This window comes from Dunckerocampus dactyliophorus, chromosome 14, assembly GCF_027744805.1.
Source record: "Dunckerocampus dactyliophorus isolate RoL2022-P2 chromosome 14, RoL_Ddac_1.1, whole genome shotgun sequence".
Classification (NCBI taxonomy): Eukaryota; Metazoa; Chordata; class Actinopteri; order Syngnathiformes; family Syngnathidae; genus Dunckerocampus; species Dunckerocampus dactyliophorus.
The window spans coordinates 23,206,925-23,231,844 of NC_072832.1; the positions used below are offsets into that span (position 1 = coordinate 23,206,925).

General features: G+C 42.4%; 1 protein-coding gene across 3 annotated transcripts in view; it reads right to left on the bottom strand.

Annotated features, from left to right (window-relative positions):
* The window catches only part of LOC129193687 (apoptosis-stimulating of p53 protein 2-like), a 57,735-nt gene that overhangs the window by 32,470 nt on the left and 345 nt on the right, over positions 1-24,920 (bottom strand). For all 3 annotated transcript variants that reach the window (XM_054798153.1, XM_054798154.1, XM_054798155.1), the window contains exons 2-4: positions 24,706-24,872; positions 3,132-3,279; positions 2,373-2,486 (exon numbers count right to left, since the gene is read on the bottom strand). In XM_054798153.1, coding sequence (XP_054654128.1) covers positions 2,373-2,486; positions 3,132-3,279; positions 24,706-24,735 — 292 coding nt within the window. In that variant the 5' untranslated portion in view covers positions 24,736-24,872. The remainder of the gene's footprint in view (positions 1-2,372; positions 2,487-3,131; positions 3,280-24,705; positions 24,873-24,920) is intronic.

Consider the following 24,920-nt stretch of genomic DNA (forward strand, 5'->3'; position numbering starts at 1 on the left):
GATGCACATCAGTGTAATGTAAGGTAAAGGCGAGCTGCCGCTGCTCTTCTGGGAAACAACGGCGTCCTTTGTGCCTCGCAACGTAATCTGAAGATTTGATACATAACCAAGCGCCATGTGGGAGGCTCCCACAATGGTACGTCCGCCTACATAAATACATTTGTGTCTGAACAGGCTCCTATCGCAGTCTAGATCCCATCAAGCCCTGCCCCATGACCAAAGCCCTTGTGCTTTTATAATGGATTTAGATGACCCTTGGCCTGCAATTATGCATGTTAAATATGTTAAATGTTCTGCTACACAGAAGACAATGCACAAGGGAAATAAGACATTCATAACCCTGCACTTCATTGCACAGCATTCTTACTGTTGCAATAGGGAAGATCTGGGAACCTTTAACTTATGTTAAAAAAAAATAAATAAATAAAAAAAAGTGGATACCGCATCAACAAATGTATCTGTACACACAAACGGGGGAAAATGTGCCAAAAAACCTGCACCCTGCACTCAACAAAACCCACTATAACTATATAGTAATCACCTTTAGTATACACCTTTAGGGGACTGACAAGCACGTGTGTCAAATCTGAGCAAGATTGGTTGAAAAACATGGCTGCCATCAAGAAAAATGTCAACTAATTGCCCATAGGCATGAGTCCTTGTCCAATGATTATTAAAACCTTGAGCCTATCTATGACAAACAGAGCCAGCTGGCCCATTAGGCAATATAGGTGGATGACAAGGGCCTTCAGGGGGTGCCAAAAAGTGGGATTTTTTTTCCACCTTCAATATAACTATATTAAAACTGGTCAACTTTTCTAAAAAAAATCCCACATTTTCCATAACTGAAGATTCTGTGTGACATTTTTCCCATTGAAATTGAATGGACCATTTCAACAAAATTCATTTTACATCTCACAATACAGTCCCGTGCGTGCGTGGGTTTTCTCCGGGTACTCCGGCGTCCTCCCACATTCCAAAAACATGCATGTTAGGTTAATTGGAGACTCTACTGTAAATCAGTGGTCCCCAACCCCCGGGCCGCGGGTCATTTGGTACCGGGCCGCACAGAAAGAAAAAATGTTTTCCATTATTTCATTTTTTAAATGTTTTATTTTGAAAAGTGGCCAGATTCTCTCAGTTACATCCGTCTCACTTGACGCATGTCCACTGTGTGTGTGCTAACTTTATCTAATGCCGCACAGATAGACTACTACTGTATTTTTACCATTTTTCTTTCACCTCATTTTTGGTCTCAAATGCTGATACTATGTGGGAATGCATAAAGGCAAGTTTTGATGACTTATTGAGTGCTAATGTCCACATTTGTCTGAAGTTAATTCATGCTAGCGCACTGCCTTTTACCACACACGTCAAACAGCAATGTAATAATCTTTCTGGAAAACTTGGCTGAAACTTGAACTGGTGGATGGTGGGTCGGCATTCATTTTGTGCTTTTAATTTGATGTTATTCATGTCTTAGTTTCACACAACTGCTCCCGGTCCACGGGAGATTTGTGGGAACACAAGGCGGTTCGTGGGTCAAAAAAGGTTGGGGACCACTGCTCTAAATTGTCCATAGGTATGAATGTGAGTGTGAATGCTTGTTTGTCTATATGTGCCCTGTGATTGGCTGGCAACCAGTCCAGGGTGTTACCCGCCTCTCGGCGAAAGTCAGCTGGGATAGGCCCCAGCATACCCCCGCCACCCTAGTGAGGATAAGCGTCGTCAGGTCGTACAGTGGTTGTCGCCGAACCTCAGGCTTGCCAGTTTGATCCTCAGTTGGTGAATAGATTTCAATACATTTCTAGGATATTTCAACATTCATTCTACATTTCACGTAATCTTCAGCATTCCTGTAGTCGCACACAATTTCTAGTGAAATTCACCAGTGTGGGTAGGGCCGCTTCTGACTGTATGTTGTGTTCAAAGCATTTTGTGCGCATCCCTTGGGGGCCGCACACAACAAATGGCATTTCCAGTTTCGGTGACAACGATACAGCGCTACATGTGGTGCTAATACAGTTACCTTTAAAAATAATACAACAAATAGGCAATTGTGCCATAAAGCCAGTGGCGAGCCTACTGTGGGAAAATAAGAGGGGCTAAGATAACAGGAAGGGAAAACAAGCATCTAATCTCTCGGCCAGACTCAAGCTGTGAGGGGCAAAAGGGGCTTAGTTACGCAACCCAGCCGCTGAGAGGATCACACACAACCAAAAATACTTGCGTTTTCTGTGTTCTTAAGCAAAGAGAAAAGCAAAGAGCTTATGATGACTTGACTGGGACACCTGGCACTCAATAAGGCCTCTTGTGCTGTGTAGAAAGGGGAGGTGGACGGCGTGGGACATTCTCAGCTGCGCCAGACTTACCCGAATCCCTGCTTGGGGCTCGGTTGTGGCGCAGAAAGAAGCGCACCTCTGGCCTGTGTTGTCCCCATCGCTGGAGCACATCCAGCATCCTCTCGCCGTCGCCTACGGCTCGCTCTGCGGACGCAACATGGAGTGTTAGGGGTGTTGGGAGCCCAGTATAGATCATCATTAGCATATGCTTCAATCTACATGACCTCTATAGAGCTGATGAACGGTCAATTATTCATGCTGATTTCCAGCCAAATAATCATCATCCATTCAGGAAGCAATTTATTCAACCTGCTCCATCATATAAATGGTCTTACACGTCGCGGTCAAGCAGACGTCAATGAATTATTATCATAAAATGGAGGCTACAAGCCATACATCTTAACAAGCAGACTCTGCATTGCGAAAAAGGCTTCCAAGCAGCCCCTCTTCACGCTACTTGTGCGAGTACTCAAACACAATAATTGGCACTTTTCTTCACTGTAGTAGCCAGCGTCGCCGTGGAAACAGAGACGCAGCTCCCTCCTTGAGTTCCCGACGTCGACGCGTCCTCAATCTCAGAAATACACGCGAGACGGGGCTGGGTGCTTGAGTTTGTCACGGGGATTACGGACTCAATTTGCATTTGAGACCGTCAAGAGGCCTTTCAAAATAAATTGCCTTGCAGGTTAAAACAGCTGATCTCCATTTATGCGCCATTTCAGAAAAGCTGCGTGCCTCCAGAATCGGTTCCTAAAAGCAGTTTTCCTTGGACCATACCATGACACTCACCAGATCCACGCCACATTTCCGACAGGTGGCAGTCGGCCTCTCCTGGCTCCTTGCACAGGTCCACCACGTCCCGACATACCGTGTCCGGAGTGATGGGAACCTCAGTAAAGTGTTGGTCGTTGTTACTGAGGTAAACAGTCAGGAACATCTGCGGGGAAACAAGTTCAGTGATTATAGTAACACAAGCATTCTAGGTGGGAGCAGAGAGGACAACATCATTCCCCGTAATTGCTGTCTTATTTCCGAGCAGTTATGTGTGTGTGTATGTGTGTCTTTCACTGATAATGTTATCAGTAGGCGGGGCCTGCATTCCTGTGTGTCAACACTGAAATCAGAGACCAGCTCCCAGAATTCCATTTCACCCGGTGCCATGCATCTGCTAACTAGTGTTGTCACCACTGTGCCAACTCTCCCGACACAAACGTGCAACACTGCAAGGTAGGTGTGTCACGGGACACTCAGTTTATGAGACGATACACAAGATTGGGTCTACCAGAACGAGACGAGATGAGATTTTAAACGTTAATTAATGAAGTAAGAAATACACAATATATTGCCATCTACTAGAGCTTGGCGATATGAACCAAAACTCATATCCCGATACATTTATGTTGAACATCGATATACAATATATATCCCGATATTTTTTCCACAAAGTGAGTTTAGACAAGGTCAAAGTCTGAAGTTGTGTGAAGTTTCATTTTCAGTTTCATTAAAATAAAATAAAATAAAATAGCAGCTAAAATATAGTCCATTCTCTTTGTGAAATAAATATACAAAAACTAAAATATAATCCTCAATCTTCTTCGTAACAAGCTAGGCTCAAATCCTCGGCAAATACCAATAGCAAGAGAGACAAAAACGTGAATAAAAAACACCCGAATTACGTTTCTCTTCATCAAATTAAAATAATTGTAATATTTTATCTTGGCTGGCGCCTCAAAGTCTCAAAGCGTAATAATTTAAATCGGGACTCGCCTCCAGCCTCCAATTTTAATTTTGCTGTGAGGACTTGTTTATCACACATGGTTCTTCCATCACACGTTCTGACACAGGTAAGTGACCAAGTCCGAATGAGGCTTGAGTGTAATGAGAAATGTAATGAGTAGTAGTAATAAAGATAAGAAACATTGACGTTTGAGATCCCGCTCTGTACTCTGTAAAACAGGACGCGATCCACCCCGGTGACATCCTGCCTCGAGCATGCGTGGAGCTCCACTGTACTTTCACTTTTATGTTCCCAAATACCAGAAACTCTCCGACGACGCCAGAAAAAGCAGGTGGATTTGTCGCCAGTCGCTTTTGAGAAAATATGGCGCCATGAGATTTTGTAATGTCGCCAGATCTAGCACGGAGCACGGAGGTGGGCGGGGCAGCAGCCTCGCTAAGGAGCGCTGACGCACACAGCAGTGATGAGTGAGACAGACCTCCGTGTCAAGATACAAGAGAACAGCGACATGAACAATATGTGTGTTTTGATATCGTGCTTCCAAGATATTTTTCAAATATTGATATATCGCCCAGCCCTACAATCTACAAATATCATGTGTGTATTCTAGCAGCCCCGCCTCCACCCACCGAGACAAAGAGACTGTATGACTGACAAAAAGGCTGACTTTGTTTTTTGGAACAAACGCGCCAAGGTGCTGAAACCAAAGCACAGAGTGAACCCTTTTCCTGCCCGTTTGGAGACAAGAGATGAGGAAAACCGACACGTATGCACATGGCAATATATTAAGGCCGGCAACATTATCGAGTTCATTCCCATTTATTGTGCGATTAATTACAGTAAATAATTTATTCATGATCATCCCAGGCCTAGTACCCACGAGACCATTTTTTTTCTGAATAAAAAATTCTTGTGACACCCCTACTGTGAGGATGTTCTAAAACAAAATACACCCAAAACTCAAACAATTGTTAGGTACTATGTTTATATGCAGTCAATATACGGGTTAAGGTCAATATTCCGGTTTCTGAAATATTCGGAATAACCCGTTTACATGCGTGACGTGAAAAAAAACAAAAAACCTGCACGGACAATGTTTCCACGCACGGTAAACGTCATGACGCAATGCGCGTCATTTCCGCTTCTTCTTCCTGTATTCATTAATAGAAGGCGAAAACGTGAAGAAATAGGAAATATCCATGTTATATACCAAGAGTCCCCCACACACTTGAAGGTTCGTTCGTACAAACCCTGCTTCGCGTAACTGCTTGCTCACATTCTGATAGATTTTGCTACAGTGGTACTTTCTACCGTCAATAAAAGACATCATCTTCCTGTCTTTCACCACACTAACTTGGTGGCTTAGAACATAGAACATTTGAATAGAACATGCGCAGAACCCCTATTAATGTTCCTTTTGATCAGGAGAAACCCAGGAGTAACCCAGGAGAAAAAGGAGTAACCAGGGGTAATATTCGCTCATTGGAGCAATATGTTCTTTCATGTTAAGTCACCAAAAATTTCCACCAAGACCAGAAAAGGTCACTAGATTTGTCAGTAATTGCTTTTTTGAAAAAGACAATCTAGAGCACAGGTGTCAAACTCAAGGCCCGCGGGCCAAATGTGGCCCGCCACGTCATTTTATGTGGCCCGCAAGAGCAATTAAATAGGTCAAAAGCGTGCTTTGATCAAAAAGTACATTTCCCACAATGCCCGTCGACTACAATACGAAGTGACAGCTCACCGCCACTAAACGTCAGTGTCTCCACATCAATGCCAACGAGTTGAATTGACAAATAATGATCCGAAAATGGCCAGGGAGAGAAAAGTTGATGCGGATGGAAGACCGTATCAAGAAAGATGGGAAGGCAGGTACTTGTTTGTGCTTCAAGGAGAAAGACCGGTATGTCTTTTGTGTTACGAAGCGGTGTCGGTTGTTAAAGAGTACAATCTGCGTCGACATTTTGACACTAAACACGGAGCTAAGTATGCCAAAGCTAGCCTTCAAGAAAAGCATCAAATTGCCCAAGAATTAAAAGGCAAACTGCGGTTGCAGCAGAGTGTGGTCCCGAAATGCGCAGCCAAAAACAATGCAGCAGTGGAAGCTAGCTTTATTGTGGCTGAAGAAATTGCCCACTCTTACAAGTGTTTTTCAGAGGGAGCGTTTTTTGAAGCAGTGCATGCTGAAGGTCTGTGAGCAGGTGTGTCCTGACCAATTACAGACTTGAAAAAATATCAGTTTTGACCATTATAGTTGTAAACTGAGTCAACTTTTATTTTGTAATTTTTAGTTGATTACATATTATTTATGTGTAGCTGCTGTTGCAATTATTTAGTATTTGCAGGTTTTATGTATGTATGCAGACAAATGATTGGAGTCAAACCATCGGTTGGATGCAAGACTGTGCAGCCTTTTTTTTTGTAAAATGCTCCATCTGTCATAAGTTGTTAGCAGCTCACAATTGTTGATTCTACAGTAATTAAGCCCATTTTAACGTTTTGAACAAAGTTAATGCCATCACTTGTGTTTTATGTTATTTTTCTTAATTGACTTGGATAGTTTGATCCTTGATTGATGGAGTAGTGTGGGTTTCATAAGCTGACAAATTCAAATGATTTATGTTGTAAGAGAGCAACAAGTAAAGATATTTTAACTGTAATGTTTGTCACTTGAATAAGTCATACATTTAGAGTTATTTAACATGAAGGAGTTGTTACGTTTATTTTACATTACATTCGATTACATTTAGTTTTATTTATAAGTTACATCTGGCCCATTGAGGACAGCCATTATGTCGATGTGGCCCTAAGTGAAAATGAGTGTGACACCCCTGATCTAGAGAGTTCTGAATATTTAATAAATCTATCAACAAAGTCCCTAAGCTGCCAACACTGAATTCCCTTTAGCTCTAACATTTGTTAACAGAATCATGGAATTGGCCAATAAAAATGAAATCTACTGTTAAACACAGAATCTAGCGGTAATTGACATAATGGGAATGAAATGCTGTCATCGTGGAGGAGCAATGTTTGTGTGGGAAAACATTTCCCCGGCGGCTGCTCAATTGTGGCGGAATCTCATCACACACACGAGCCCGCTTCCTCCTGAACCAAACATGTCAAAAAGGCAAAATCTGGTGACAAAACTTCAAAACTCCTCTCTTAAAGAGCGTGAATGTAAGGAAGCAAGCAGGGTTAGCTTAGTTTAGCAGAGCATGCTAATGCGGCTGTGTGTGTGTGGCTCAGGCAGTACGAGTGTGTTTACACAGTGTTGCGTTTTCCCGCTTGTTAATGCAAACAAGCCTTTTACGATGCCTGCTGACGTCGTGCAAGTTCTGAGTGAAATAAGGACAAGAGGCCCCTTTTACTCTTGCTCCGAGTTCGTCTTAACTGTCAACAGACATTCTCAGCACACATTTGCGGCCTTCAAAATATGAGTGCTTCTCGCCACATACTGTCTAATTTGTAAACAAAAAAAATATCTTACATTAATAAAGCAATTGGAATTGCATTGGTGATCCTTAACCACAAGCACGGGCATTACCATTTGTTGAAGGTTTTGAAGCTATGCGTGCAGAGGCTCACATCCCATTAGAAAAGTTAGCCAAGCTGCATCTGTTTCCGAAATACTGGGCAAAATTGTCCAAAATGTAAGGATATTTGCATTTAATTAACAGACATTTTATTTATTGGCACAAAAGTACACACTATGCTGGTAAAATAAGTGTAAAAGTAAAAAAAAAAAAAACAATTAAATGAAAGAAATGATTATACAAGCTACTGCAGGCCTACAATACAATGGACCGACATAATCATAAACTTCATTTACAGCAGTTAATTGGTTCCAGACCAAAGCGCAATACCTAGTGACCAGAATACGACATATCACTTGTATTTCAATATGTTTTGACTAATAATAGACCATAGTCTACTACGAAACGGGGTCATTCATTAATTAATTTCTGAAAAAACACAAATAGTGAGGGAGAGATAAACAAACCGCGATATTGTGGGGACGGCTGTCAATGGCTTTATCTACATAGCCCAGGCCGATGTATGCACACATGCACGGTATACTAATGCAAACCATGCCTGTATTCATTTCACTATAAAGCTGTTGTTCATTAACACAAACGTGTTTGTTGTGCCGTCTCATCTATTCATGTCTGCGCACTGAAAAGGCTTTGTGCACTAGGTTAGACTGCGTTTAATGGTATCGTGCGATGACAATAAAGCAAATCTAATCTAATCTAAATGCTTAAGCGGCTTTTGGGCCAACCCTGACTGGAATATGCTCTCGGAAGTAATCTGATCACACGGCAGGAGAGACAGCTTTAACGAGGCTAAAGTAAAAAGCACACCACACTGCTGGTGACTGCGGCGGGGGAAGTAACATCATTGTCAGCGTAAAAGCTCAATATCCTCTCAGTCCCTCCAACCCCCACAACCGCCAGGTCGGAGTGTTACGTGTTTCTATTCTCGGTACGGTGCCGTGCGGTGAGGGGCCGTGTCTACAGGGGCCATGGTGGGAACATCAGGTCGACAGGGTCACAGATACAAAGGCTTTGTGGGAGTGGGTATGCAGAGTAGCTGAAGGCATTAGCCAGAGACAAAGGTAAATTGGATGGCTTTTAAACTGTGCTGTGAAAAGAGCAATTGTGTTTAAGATAAGTGGCTTTCCTTCCTCCAATGGCTCTAAAGGTGATGGAGCAGGGAAGGTGTCATGTTTTGTCTCCTTAGCAACAAATCTAGGGATAGAAGATGGGGTATGAGACACAGTACCTGACTCAAAACAGTCTGCTTCGTTAGGACGTGCATAAAAGCCCCCCATTGATAGCTGAATCCGCAGTGAGTCATCACTGAGTAATATAATGAGTGAGGAAGACATAAACAGCTCTCTGGTCAATGGCCACCCAAGAGAAAGATGTCAAAGTCAGGCAAACCACAATTCTGTGAAACCTGGGTTTTTCCAAAGCCCCAACTTTCGCGTGATTCCATTTTCATCAAAAATTTTCACCAAAGAATGCCTCGCTTTTTGTACACCGTCTCGGTTATCGGACAGCCAACCAGTGCGTGGAATCGGGTGCCCAAACAGAGCATTCATTTGTTGGTGACTCAACGTCTCTGTGAAGAATGGATAGTGGTTCTTTTATAGACAGATTCCTGCAAGAGAACCCTTGAATCATCTTTATTATGTGCATGTGTGTGGTTTATTTGTTCACAGAACGCACACAGAACAATGCACAACTCAAATGCGTCACCTTCCTTCCTTCTTTCAAGCACTGTACCCAGCACAGATGAGGCGTTCAAGCGCACTGCACATTTCTGAGTCTTAAGCCTTGTTTTTGCACTCACTTTGCCCCCGCAGTGGTACGCAATTTTTGCGTGCCAATGAGTAAAATGGCCGTAAACAGGTGTGAAGTATGTGCAAACTGTGTGGGGCTGCAAGCCAGTGGACAATGACAATTTTAAAAAGGTTTAAAATGTATGGCACGCATAATTTCTGGAAACTAACGGTGAATTCGACGTGAACGCACCGCAATCTACAGTCTGCGCAAACAACGTGGGCGGTATCAAAGTGTGCCTCTGCGTGTCTCATTCACATTTATTGGCTAACTTTTCCACCAGCTCTTGGAGCAAGTCGGGGAAAAATTCGCAAGTAATTTCTGTAGCCTCTTGAATCTTCCTTGTGATTTTCTGTTAATATGTGATTATAACGTCCAAAGCAATGTCTTGTAGCCAGCAATTCCCTCTCCCACACTGTCAGCTGCCTCTTTTTTCTAGTTTATTGCCTCCTTCCTGCTCTTTGCACATTCTGTACCTGCAACTGCGAGAAAACAGACTTATCTTTCTTTATTTCATGAGTTTCTTCTCAGGAGTTCAACAGAGATGAAGCCATTGCAAATAGAAGAATTCATGAAGCTAGGGGTGATGCCTGCGGTTACGTGGCGTCACAGTACCAAATAACGCCATGACTGGTCTTCACGCTTTTCAGGCGTGCCATAAATAAATAAATGACACGCATTGCCACGGCAAATTGCGGGACAATGCAGAGCCAAAATGCATGCAAGTGTAAACGCTGCTTTAGACAAACAGGCTGTCAGACAGTCTGTGCTTTTTTTTTTTTTTTTTTTAAATTGAGCATGTCTGCAAAAAAGGCTGCAAGTGCCTGAACCTTGATAATTATTATTATTGTGCTGCTGCCACTTGGCCAAGGTCGCTCTTGTAAAAGACGTTTTTATAGATGGTACAAAAGGATTGAAATATAAAGATTCCTCGTTAACACGGGTTGTAGGGGAAACGGTTGAAGGGAGACACATTACAGAAAGTGAGACAGGCCAGTGTGTTTACTAGGGGTGTCACAAGACGTTCAGTTCATGAGATGAGACGATACAAAAGATTTGGCCTACGAGAAGGAGACGAGGCGAGATTTTAACATTACTTTTAAGAAAAATACAATTTAAAAAAATGTATTGCAATCTACTAATTTAATTTCTACTACGTTACACTCTTCTGCAATCGGTGTGTATGTTAACCGCCTCACCTCTACCCACCGAGACAAAGAGACTGTACGAGACATTGTTTTCTGAACAAGAAATCTTGTCACGTTTTCGCAAGATCTTGTGACACCCCTAATGTGCATGATGGTGCATGATGGGATGACTGTACCTGTTGATGAAGTTTACAATAAAGTTCAATTGAGCAAGTATACAGTTCTGTCCATCCACTCTTTAAAGTTAAGTTTGAAATGGACTAGAGTAGGGCTGCAACTAACGATTATTTTAATAATCGATTCATTGATCGATTATTTTTTAGATTAATCTGGTCTAAAACAAACACGCATTTTAAATTTCCGCCTCTTAGCAGCAGTTTCTTTAAGAATGCATGAATGGACTTTTTCCCTCCCCAACATCATAGCAGAGAGGGCGAGGAAGAGTAATTTCTCCGACACCAAAATTGAAGTCGAGAAGTATAAACAAGTAAAGAAGTATAAACAACTACACATCCCCAACAACAAATTTGGACATTTACAGTACATTTTTAAATAAAACGATTAATCGATTACCAAAATAGTTGTCGATTAATTGAATAATCGATTAATAATCCATTCATCGATGAATCATTGCAGCTCTAGACTAGAGTGAAACAGTGGGTCCTCCATCCATTTCCCTCATCACTGTGTTCACCAAGAAGAGTCTTCAATAATGGTAAAAGTGACATTAAATGTGCATTTACCCATTTCATTCACCATTGAAATGTATTTCACTTTGCTTTCTGCATGTAAAACAATAATTATTTTCTGTAAAATGTGTTTTGTTTTAATATTTTTGGGTGACTGGGTGCCTGGTTCAGTGGATTTGAATTGTTTGGTATAGGAAAAATATATTTGGTTTTCGTCCAAATTAATACCAAAAACTGAGGTTCTCCTGTAGTTGACAACGTATTTACAAGAAGGAATGACTCCCAGCGTTACACTGGAATCACAGCTCCAAGCCAGCAGAGCAGCTGACATCATCCAAACTTCCCAGCAATGTAGGGCATTCAAATGACCATTGTTAATATTTGGAGAGTGGAGGACAGACAACATAACGAGGGGGGAGGGGCAGCTGAGGGTGGGAAAACAGTGTGGAACGGGGCGCATCACTGGAAAGACAATTCTCAACCCTCAAGGACAAACCTGAGCCTGTTTCTAGTAAGACTAAAAGTCTGACCCATTTAAGCAGCTATTTGAGGACACTGCAGAACTGTGCAACATGTATATAATCAAATAAGATGTTGACACATATTTCAATATTTGGCTTCTGGGAGCAGTCAAGATGCAAAAAAATAGGTCATGCATATGTTATTATCAATAGCAATGCTCTTTTATTGACTTCTTCCACAGCATAGCATCTACTCAGATCTATTTACTCGCCTCGATTTGCCCTGGCCAATATTTCATGACAAACAACAGCAATGGAGGAAAATGAGGGCCTCAAGCTTAAGACAAAGCAACACATTTTATCCAAGAGAAGGGCAGCAAAAAGGAGATTGTGGAGTATAAATACTACACAGTCTATAGATAGAGTACAATAACATTGTAAAATGAATATAACGTGTTTATTCTGGTTGTGACAAATCTGCAATGACCAATGAGGAACCGGCATATGACATTGGTACAACCAGAGTTTCCATCAATCTATCCATTTTCTTCCTCTTATCCAGGTCCGGGTCATGGGGGCAGCATTCTCAGTAGGGAAGTCCAGACTTCTCGGTCTCCGGGCACCTCTTCCAATTCTACCAGGAGGAGGACACCAAGGTGCTCCCAGGCCAACTGTACCTCCTCCCGGCTTGGCATGCCTGGAAAACCTCACCAGGGAGGCATCCAGACTAGATGCCCGAGCCACCTCAACCGGCTCCTCTCGACGTGAAGAAGCAGTGGCTCAACTCTGAGAGCCCCTCTCAGATGACTGAGCTCCTTACCCAATCTCTTAGGGTAAAGTCTAGTCACCCTACACAGGAAACTAATTTCAACTGCTTGTATCCGCAATCTTGTTCTTTCGATCAAGGCCCAAAGCTCATGACCATCCATGAGGGTGGGAACAGAGATTGATCAGGAAATTGAGAGCTTTGCTTCCGGCTCAGCTCTTTGTTCACCACGATGGTCCGTTACACGGGCTGCATTATTGCAGATGCTGCGCGTGTCGACCTCACACTCCAACCTTCCCTCATTTATGAACAAGACCCCGAGATACTTGACTTTCCGACTGAGAACCATTACCTTGAATTTGGAGGTGCTGAGTCTCATCCCAGAAGCTTCACACTCAGCTGCAAACGGCCCCAGCAAACACTGAAGGTCCCAGCCTGATAAGGCCATCAGGACCACATCGTCTGTGAATAGCAGAGACAAGATCCTAAGGCCCCCTAACTGGACTCCCTCGACACCTTGACTGCAGCGAGAAATTCTGTTCATAAATATTATGAACAGAATCGGTAACAAAGGGCAGCCTTGTCAGAGGCCAACATTCGCTGGGAACAGGGTCAGCTTACTGCTGGCAATGCGAACCACGCTCCTGCTCCGGGTTTACAAGGACCAAAAGGCACATAGAAGCGTGCCACCAATCCCGTACTCCCGGAGCATCCCCGAGAGGACACCGTGAAGGAAATGGTCGAATGCCTTTTCCAAAAAAATGGTCGGGCAAACTCCCATGTACCCTCCAGTACCCTTGCAAGGGTGTAGAACTGCTCCAGTGTGCTGCGACCCCATTGCACCTCCTGTAGCTAAAGTTTGACTAATGGCCGTAACCTTCTCTCCAGCACCCAGAAATGCCAATTTCTGGTCTGCCTATCCAGAGGTACTGTTCCTGACTTCCATGCAATGTTGGAGAGACAGTCCCTCAGTTTAGCAGATTTTGCCAGTGAGTCTGAATGTTGAACCCTAAACATAGAAAAAAACGTTTTGAAGTTATGACAGTACATGGTTTGTACCATGTTTTGCCTACCGCAGTCTTATTTGATTAGGAGGAAAAGCTTTGCAAACAATGGTCTCATTCTGCACTTGGCACAAACAATTTGACTGTTTATGCAACACTGGGTGAAACAGCAGGTATTATTTAAAACACCTAGGATAATGAAGCGCCTTAGGTAGCTTTCTACTTCGTCCAAAGCTTCTGTGACGTGGAGTCGTGTCTCACAGGGCTCGGCAGCTTAAAAATGACAAACTGGCAATTATAATGCAGCGATGTGGTCATAAACTCACTCCAGATAGTCTCAAAAGTAGAGCCACTATAAAAGGCACTGGGACCGCATCTCGGGGATTAAATTAATCTGCGATATAAAAATACAGCCGTTCACTGGGCCACTGACTCAGTATTACAACAGTAAGCTTAAACTGGGTATCTTGTAGTAAACGCTATGGGCCACCAGCAGCTGCCGCACGTGTTCATGACCACGAGGATATTGCAATGTAGTCTCTCAAGTATTGAAATTTGGACTTTTTCCACTCAACGTTTAGTAGTAGCAACAATGTCATTCATCAATCACTCAAGCTCATGAGTTGGATTCAACAGGACATAAGAAATGACATCCAACTGCGTTTACATGCGCAGGACCGTTTTAATCAACACTAAAGCGTGTCTCTCTCCCAGATAAAAGGCTGTAACATCAAACCGTCAGGCCATAAGACACTGTTGGTAAGAACACATCTAAAAAGGGAAAGCAGCTGGCAGCACACTTTTGATTTGGTGTGTTGAAAAAGGAGTTGTGCTTCCACTGTATACACACTTAAAGCTCCAATTTTATTATGACTATTTTTTTAACAATTTTTTTACGTCTCAGGAGGTCCCACAAGAGTGTATTGGAAATGTGTTAGACAGAATCTAGCCTTGATGTTGGGATTTAGATGTGAAAAAGTGCTTTCAGTAAGATCTACTGGGAACATGCCTTTTTGCGTGTCTTTAGCTTTAATGCTCATGAGCTATGTTTGTAAATGCTTGTCTCAATGAACATATTCACTGTATAGTCATATGTTTACTGTACTTCTTGTCCAACGTAATACATTAATCCCTCGCCACATCTATAACGCTTTTTCAAAAATATATATTAATTCATAAATCATGCGGTTTTGTGGTTGAATACGGCCTATTATTAGTGTATGCATATTTAAGCAAATGTTATGTATTTTTGCCTAAATTAAGCATTTTCAAGCATAAAAATGGCCAAATGAAGCAAAATACAAACACAAGGCATTCAAAAGACGCTTGCAAAGACGTGTTGATATGTAGTATTCTACACTGGTCACTAGGTGTCAGTAATGTTACTGTAATGTTGGGTGAGACACACAAGCACCATCTTTGACTCTCAGAACAATAGGCTTTTATGCAGGTTTGAATTATCTCACAACAGGCTCAATAATCCCTAACACAAGCTACTGTTGCGACCGTAACACACGCCAAGCTAAAACTCAACTTTGAATACCCAGCGTCACTTCCTGTCCGCCCCCCTCTCACCTCCTCCAGCAGCAGAACATATTTACAGCAACACACGAGGACCAGTGTTATTTACGTTTTATATGTCATAATTTCTCTGATTATGTCAACTATGTTGGGTAAATTGAGTGTAAACGTGGCTATAGGGGTGCTATTTCATGTGTAGAGGGCTCTATTAATGTTTTTATAAAAACAGGTTTAGAATGTTGTAAGCAGGTTTTCTACGCTCTAACAACAAAAATATTCGATATTCGACCCCACTTTGCGGAAATTCACTTACCACGGTCAGTTCTGGAACCAATTAACCAAGATAAACGAGGCAGTACTGTATAACTTTAATGCTAATGAACCATTTTTGTACATGCCTGTCTCGGTGAAGCTCTACTGTTCACTTTACCCACTTTTTACATATACACTACACTTCTGCACTTGTCCAATGTAATCTATACCATACATCAGCTGCAAAAACCTAACATAAGGATGCAAATGTTAGCAACACTAGCAGAGCTATGTACGCTACTGTGCTCACATTTGAACAGCAACATCATGCTAGGTTCGCCTATTTGCTGAAGAACACCATCAAACTTTCAGCTCACACGACTGTAGCTGACTGATAGTTGGCAACGCTCCAGGCTTTATTTTAAGAAGTGTAGCGAAGCCTGCTGTTGCTGTTTATGAAGCTGTACTCTATGAAGTGGTGGTCCCTTGTCTCCAAGGTGGAGCAAACAAGTGAGGGAGATGATAGATTTTTATCACATTTGGTGGTCATGAACAGGCTCTAGGGACTGTTAGACCATCATAAAAAGCCAATTGTGCAGAACAGGGGCTGGCATTTGCCAAATTTGGTGGCCACTTCGGCCTTCAAAAAAGGCATTAGAGGGATATTTGGCACTCAGCTCCAATTTGGAAGGCCTGAGGCAGATGTCATTGATTGCGCGCCGAAGGGAAGAGGCTCTTCAAGGCTCTCCGGGTTGTTTTGACTGAGACGATCCGAGTTTCAAATATAAACAGTGCAACCGCTGCCAAGCAGGAGGGAATGCTCTGTATGAGTGCAGTAGCAGTTTCTCTCTGGTTATTCAGATTGTGCAGCAGAGCATAAAAGCGCAATGAACATACACAGTGCAGGTGGCAAGATGATTTATGTAGCAAAGCGAGCAAATCAGCATAGTTTGAAAGACAATTAAAGAGTATAGTTCTAACATAGGTGACATCAGAGAACCCACATCAAGCCTAATATTGCATCAATCCATTTGTCAAGCCTTGAAGTCAACATTCTCCTTGTCAGGGTCAATTCCGCAGCATTCAGCACTCTCAAGCCCAAAATTGGTGGCATATTGAGTTAAGAGTCATTAAACCTCTCTGACGCCGGAGTTCCCATTTGCAGGAATAGATACATCAGAGGGGATTGTTTTGTAATTGACTTACTCTGCAAGAACAGGATAACTAGCAAACTAAAGGTCATCCTTTGGCATTCACAAAACGATGTCAGGAGGTGTTCGTTACCTTCATCTGGCATTTGAAAACTTGTCAGAGTGAGGTAAGACGTAATGGTAGTTGCTCTTTGCAAACATACAAAGAAAGTTTAGTTTAGTATCAAGAACCACATTGACAACAGAGGACCAGACAAATCAAAATGTCAGTAAGGCCTGCTGCCACACACACACACACACACACACACACACACACACAACATTCACACTATGGCCTGGGGGAACAAAGGGGGCAATGAGAAAGTCATATCCTTGTTTTCCTCAGGAGGGCCATCTTCAGGGTGCTGTTTTCCCTTCTACTTGTAGATCTCGCTGAGGTAGGCAAATTAATCAAGTAGGTCCTCTGCCGGGGAGAGTCACCTCTGAAAGTGATTACTGCACGTCAGTGCTAGTGCAGCATCATTTCCCTGGGCAGCCATCACAGCTGTCCCTGTCACAGCTTCAGCAGTTGACAAACTTCCAACATATCATCAGGAGTCCTTCCAAAAAAAAAAGAAAAAAGGCACGGCAGCAGAAATGGGACTTTTGTTTGTCTTCACCTTTCTTTTCTGACAGCATTAGAGAATGAGAGTTTAACAGAGGAAAAGTCAAGGGCGTCAAGTAGGAAAATGCAAGAAAACATTTAGCTTTTGCACACTTGCGCTTCCTCTTTCTGCACCCATTCCTGGTTTATATAAGACAGTACTTGCCAAAGCAGGACAGGCAGGGTATCTTCTTTTTCTTACTCACACTGATGAGTGAAGAAAGTCAGACAGGGACACTACAGCTAGAGAAGAACATGTTCCAACCTGCACCCACCTGCTACACACCATTACTTACAAGTGCTATATGAAGCACTACCCAAAAAGTAAAGTCATTCACAGAATAGTGAAGTTGGACGGGTAGCAGTTAAAAAAAAAAAAGCTTAGCTCCAGTAGTTGGCATGTCACGACATCTTATGTCACGAGATCTCGCAAGATTAAAACGTGACAAGCTCGATGCGCCATCTACGTATCCTGTTTCCCAGCGTGCTTTGCTGTACTGTTGTTGTAAATGGCTGCTAAGTTACATGTTTAGAGCTCACATAGTTGTTGGTTCTGCGTAGTATTGTTCTTTAGTTCTTTTATTATTCGTTGGTAGCGTCTTGTCTGTCATCATCTACTGTGAGTAAGACCGGTAGAGTGGTAACGCCCCCCCCAATTTCTATGGAGTTGATATGTTCATTGTGAGCTCTGTTGTTACTCTGCTATAGATGGATGGATGGATGGATGGATGGATGGATGGATGGATGGATGGAGCAGCAATGTTACAATTTTGCCACCTTAAAAGGGTTACAGTATATCGGTTTTCATTAAAGGGAAAAAACAACACCGATATTGGCTGATGATTTCGGTGGGCCGATGTTATCAGACATCGCTAATGATTATATATTATCATAACAGTGGTCTACTTTATCTCAAACAATGTTGACAATATTGTTTAGGGTAAATTTTTGGGACAATAAACATTGCAAAACGTACTTGTATGGCGACTCGTTTAGTGACTCAAAACTAATATCAAAAAAGTTTATTCGTCCAGTCATACTTTTTCATTGTACTTTTCTTAAAATGTTAAACCCTTGTCTGGTTCTCATGGACTCAATTTCGCGCATCGTCTCATCTGTTGGGTGTCTCGTCACACCCATTCTACTGGTGCTTGTGTTCAGTCGAGTGCCCTGCTTGGCAGCGACCAGCAGTGCCGCTGTTGATTCAGTTAACTAATTTATGGGGGTGGAGTAGTGACTACTCTGTAGCGTAATTCAGGCTTCACTCTGCAGAGCGGAAGCACTACAGCTTTGACAACACAGAGTAAGTGCAAACAGACCCCGGTCATCAAACAGAGAGACGGTCTTACTCACGGTGCGAGCCAAAAAACAAAACAGCACAACATGTAACACATAAGTCTACACACAGCAACAATGAGTTACCATTCTAACAATGTCAAACAACAACAAAGCGCTAACACAAACTCGTAAATTGAACTGTTATTTAGAACGTTTCCACAATGCATGCTGGGTACGCCAATGGAAACAATACGCTACGCTCAAATGGAGTGAGATTTTAGATGTACCATGACATGTCCATTAGCTATTATCATTATTAATCTGTGCCCACTTACACAGAGTCCCTGAAACAACACAAATGTTTTTTGTTTTTTTTTTCACTAGTCTGCGTATTACTGTATAAGGCAAAATTAAACCTGTTGTATTTTGTGTGTGTGAGTTCAATCAGACGACAAGCCGTATTCCACAATGCGCGCTTTTTATTCACAACCTCAAACACTCGGGCCTTGGAGCACCACTTCCTTTAGCTGGTAAAGTTACAAAATAAAAGCATGCCTGTGAAATAACACGGTTACGCCACAAAACCCCGCAAGTGTTCTGTTGTTAAATTAGGTTTAGAAACAAACCAAAAAGCTTAGTTTTACCTAGCCACACACACACACACACACACACACACACAGTTTCCCATCATGGCCAGTTACGCAAAATTTCTGATGTCATCCACTGGTAGTGTAGTGGTTCACATAGCTGACTTTTGTCCAGCTGGCGAAGGATCTTTTCCCACTCAATGTACCCATCACAATGACTCTGTATGGTGGTAAATAAGGCTAAATGGATGGAACGATGGTTTGATATACTGCAAACAACAAACCAAAGCAAATGTGAACACAAAATAAGCGGAGCCTAGACTGCTCCCCACCACATACAGTGCAGTCCTCTTTACAGAGTTAACACAGTGGTGGCGGCGAGTCCTCTAGTCCTCCCAGTTCCTCATATCTCCTCAGACAGAGCGGCCAGTGACCCCTAGACTTGTATAACTTGGATGCTACATTGTGAGTTTTGCTTCAGAGGCAACACGCGTACTTGCCAGTCAACATTCAAGAGGCAGGACCAGTTTCCAAGTGGATATCAAGCTAATGTGTTGCTGTATTGTAAGAAAAGTACCATGGTAGTCAGTGCTGGGAAGACATTATGTTGATAAACCCTCGCAATTGTGTGCAAACAATCCATAAAATCCATGCAACAACTCTTCATCTTCAAGTTAAAGTCAAAGCACGGTTCTGGACTAACGCTGATGACTATCTGCTGATGTACTAAACACCACACAGGCTGCAGAGAAAAAAGCCAGCTCGGGTTTCTGTTGACACACACACAGCAAACTCGGGCTTCCCACAGCGTCGCCTCATTTTCTCACCGACATGGCGCACCGTCACTAAGTCGACAAGATTTGTCGCGGTGTCACGGCAAAAAAGCAAGGACAAATAATGTGCTCTGAGAGGGAGGTCTATCGACTTCAGAATGTACATGGTAGGCTACCCTCTTCATGGGAGAAGAATGGGGAAGTGATAAGAGATGGGCTGACCTGACACATACAAAAAAAAGTGCCTTTTTATTTTTATTTTAAATGTCCTCATATAACCGTATCTTTACATTAAAAATATGATCACATCTGTGCCTAAAGGCAACATAAATACAGACTATTGCCATGAAAGCGTGTGAATTTGCCGGTCCATGATAGTGCAGTTTTGAAGTAGCTGTTTCAACCAATTCACATCAGAACCATAATGGTGATGACCGCTGCACAGTCCCACCAAGAAGTACAGCATAGAACATTTCATAAATGATTATTGTGACCGAAATTATCACCTTTGGTAAGATTATCACAATCTTGTGTCAAATTTGCTGAAAATATGGCCACACGCAATTACAGCCAATTGATTTGGCTTCTGCCGTGTTTGCTTATGTGGAAATAAATGACGTTGCACTAACTCATTCATTTGTCGTGCAGTTAACTAACAGCGGGGTGTCGCGGTAAATACAATCATTCGATTATGAAACTGGACCATAACAGATAAACCGTATACGGGTTCATCCCTAGGCCGCATTTTGCTGTGCTCTGTCTTCACGTCACACTACAATATAGCCTATAGATTTGCGTACTTACGCGTAGTTACAAAAATGTGGTAGTGTGCGGAAGGGGAATTTTCCGCATGAAAAAGGGCCACTCGAGGGGGCGTGGGTGCGAAAATGACTTCATTTGTCCTCACAGAGCCGCGCGGACCTCACGGATGCAGAAAGCATAAAACAGGCTTTATTTAGTAGGGTTGCAACTAACTATTATTTTTTTAGTTGATTAATGTGAAGCTTGCTGTTTGTAATGGAGTAAATTGGTTAAACCTGTAAACACTGCCTGTACAGTTCTTAAAGGTTTCACGGTGGTGATAATTTCACCTGAGAATGTGTCATTTCAATTTACATTATTAGATGGCTATATAATTGGTGGAGCAGGACATTACATCAGATGCACATGACTTATATTGTGCAGTAAAAGGGTGTGCGTCGCTTATCAGGGACCACATACAATCTGTTCTCTACAATATACAGCTGAAGAGTCTTTGCAGCTCATTGTGTTGACTAACCCCCGCCTCCTATTTACCACCATCCCGGGCCAGCAATTACAACACTGCATTCTCTTCGGCCTCCAGCCCCTTCGCCTGTACAAGCAGGGCCATGGGTTATACGCTTGTCATCTCTAGACAATACATGGCACCAGCCGTGGCCATATAGATGCCATTTTGTTTTTTTATCAGGCAACAACCAGAGGCTGTATCTCCTTTAAAGACACCTAAATAAATTCTACACTGACGGCCTCAAGGTAAACATGCCCGGCAATGAAACTGATCCTGAAAGCATGACAATCTTTATTGCCGTCCGCACGCTCGGCGATAACAAACGACGTGCAGAAGTAGCTTTGCCGAGGTCATTTGCCAGCAGGAAGTCGTCCTGCAAACACAACCTTGTCACTGCTCTCTCACTGAGCTGTTTTACTGGAAACACCAGTTAGAGGAGAAGGGAATCCTAAAAAATGCACGGCATGTGAGCTTACTTGAGGTTTTGCATCAGGTACCATTCTAAATTGAGCAAACAGAGAATGTTATTCTACAGTGGATACAAAAAGGTGTAGTCATCCCTCGTTTATCGCAGTTAATTGGTTGTAGACTCGACTGCGAAGGAGGATTCAATATTAATAAAGGGAATATTTTCGTGGGCCGCACGGTGGCCAAGTGGTTAGCATGTTGGCCACACGAATCTCCGCTTGGGTATCTCTGTGTGGAGTTGCATGTTCTCCCCGTGCGTGTGTGGGTTTTCTCCGGGTACTCCGGTTTCCTCCCACATTCCAAAAACAAACATGCATGTTAGGTTAATTGGAGACTCTAAATTGTCCATAGGTATGAATGTGAGTGTGAATGCTTGTTTGTCTATATGTGCCCTGTGATTGGCTGGCGACCAGTCCAGGGTGTACTGGGATAAGCTCCAGCATACCCGCGACCCAAGTGAGGATAAATAAAATAGAAAATGGATGGATGGAATATTTTTGTAGTTAGTAGGGATGTCGCGAGACGATCTTCAGGATCTGAATCGGCTGCCGATCCTCCACTGCTGTATTTTGAAGATTGGATAAAATCAGCTTCCGTCACGAGTTCGAGTCAATCTGGTTGCCGTATAATGTTCGTAACTCTGGGCCACACTCCATCATGGTAGGTGCGGTAATGCACCTCACTGCTGATTGCCACTCGACTCCCGCCATCCCCAAGAAGAAGAAAATGCAACACCAACATGCAGACATGTCTGTGGTGTACCGTGGTGAAGTTAGTTGGATGTTGGATATTCGGCTACGTAACTATAGCCGTAGTTCCCCATCACTGTGCCCAGACCTGTGTGTCATTGTGGGGGGAGCTCGCAAGGGAAGTGCTGCTCTAACCGCTAGTTGTTTATACTAGAGACCGTCAATAAATTACAGTCAAACCTGTCTTAGCGGCCACCTGTATAGAACAGCAACCTGCCTATAGCGGCTTCTAATCACAGACATGTTAATATGTGCACGCACAAATTCAAAATGGTCTGCAACCTGTCTATAACGGCCACCTGCCTATAGCGGCCACTTCTCTTTAGTGGCCACTATAGACAGGTTTGACTGTACTATTGCGTTGAAGGGAGTTTAATTTAAAAAAATTTAATATATTCTAAGTCACATTACAAGCTGATCTATAACTATGTCAAATGATTAGTCTTACCCTAAAAGTATTTTACACACCCATTTTTTCCAATTTTATCTTTTATTGGATGGATTTTTATTGGATTAGGGACCTGACTCGCAAAGATTTGTTACAAAAGCCAAACAATATAGTTGGTGATGCTGTGTAATATAAAAGTAAATTCAGCAATACTTTGGTTGCATTATTTTTACTTCTTTGAAGAGCTATTTTCATAAACATATTCAAATACATGTTTATAACAACAGCAAAAAAAAAAAAAAAGATTGGCACCAGATCGGATCGGCAAGACTATAAAAAAATGGGATCGGATCGGAAGCAAAAAAATGTGGATTGGGACATCCCTAGTAGTAAGAGCATAGAAAGCCTGTTTATGACTTTCTAAATACAATTTTTCCAATTATTAGAGTCCTGTAGACATGAACACCTCTATAGTCACCTTTACACTCAAATTATTCTTTGTTTACAACACATTACTCAACTCTAATGCACAGGCTACGGGATCACTGCAGGGACACAAGAGACAGCCATGGCTTTACACACAGCATGCTGGCAAGCTAAATAGTTAGCCTCCAATTTATTTATTCTAAACTTAAAGAGCTTTAAAGGGAGTGGGGAAGAAGGACAAAGAATCCAAAAACAATGCACTTTCACACAGAAAGGGAGAACCTTTTTTCCACTCTGTCATGTTAGACATGTCGTGGCTGACTCCATGCATTGAGAAGGTAATCTATCAATGTAACATTACTCGCCTTGTGACCAGAATACTAATTAATTAAATCACACAACAAATGAAAATTAACTTGATAATTTTGCCGGCCTCAATATATTGCCATGTGCATGTGTTTCAGTTTTTCGCGGGTTCACTGGTTCATTGGTTTCAGCACCTTGACACTTTTGCATTACATAAAGTCTCTTGTCTCGGTGGGTGTAGGCGGGGCCGCTAGCATACACACAGAGTGCAGAGTGTGATGTGGTAGAAATTAAATTACTTGATTGTAATATCATTTTACATTTTTTGTTGTACATTTCTTAAAGGTAATGTTAAAATCTTGTATCGTCTCATTCTCGGAGACCCAATCTCATGTATCGTCACATCTCGTGAATCGAATGTCTCCTGACACCCCTAGCAGCGACAAATCTATTTGTGGCAGTCGGAATGTATTTGCAGCGAGACGCCACGAATAAATGCAAGTACGAGAAACACTGTAAAATTTCACACAACTAAAAGGTAATTCTCACTAATATGTTTCACACTGGCGCAGTACGCCTCTTTTACCACCTCTGAAGCAGCCTCATTCAGTGTCGGAAAAAAACAGGAACATTTTACAGGCAGTATGAAAGCAGCACTCGTCAATACCTCTGCGAATGTGAGTATCACTTGTAAAATAATGAAACTGCTGCTAAACATCAATGCAAAATATTTACCTTAAATTACTGCACTATGTGTACAACAACTACAAGAGGGCTCACATCCACGCTCTCTTGTGGATATTTATTTTAAGCGCTCAACTGCTGCAGCAAATGCAATGGACCCTTGATGATAATTATGACAAAAACGCTGGCAAGGAGATGAGCCAGAAGTAGCAGATTAGCGCTAATGCAAACATACTTAACATTACTGCTGAGTCAAACTAGTGACACATTCCCCCGGAACAATATTATGCTTTATGCTAACAATGCTCCGTTTTGATTGACACGGGCAGAGAAGTGCTAATATAACAATGTGTCCATTGCTGTGGTTCTATCGAGGTTGCAGTGGAGCACAATTGCTTATTTTGCCACAATAAAATACATTTTTGATTAGAATTGTTGTTCAAGGTTAACACTCTACCTGTTGTAGAGTATATGTCCTATATGCAAGATGACAGCGTCAACATGATGTCACCAAACAAATATATGACGTCACGTACAGTAGATAGGCATACACGAGAGGCAAAGTGTTAGGTCAGTAGTAGCTCACAACTCCAGCCTGTGTTTGTAGTAAGCAGATTCGCCACGTCTAATGCAAACAATATCGCAGGGTTTTTAAATATTCCAAAAACGGGAATAGATGTTAAGGTAGCACTAAAAAAAATAAGTCTTAAACTCACCGGCATCATTTTTTTGGCTTCGTACCGCATTTAGCTAACAATCATGCATGAATCCGCACCACTGGCAGTTTCGACGAAAGCGGAGCGACTTTAATCCCACAGCCTGTGAAGCCGCTTTGGGCAAGGCGACTTTCTCCTGGCTGGCTGGCTGACTGGATCTCCTCGTTCTGCCATAAAAAAAACACAAAATAAATCCTATTTATAATATCATCACA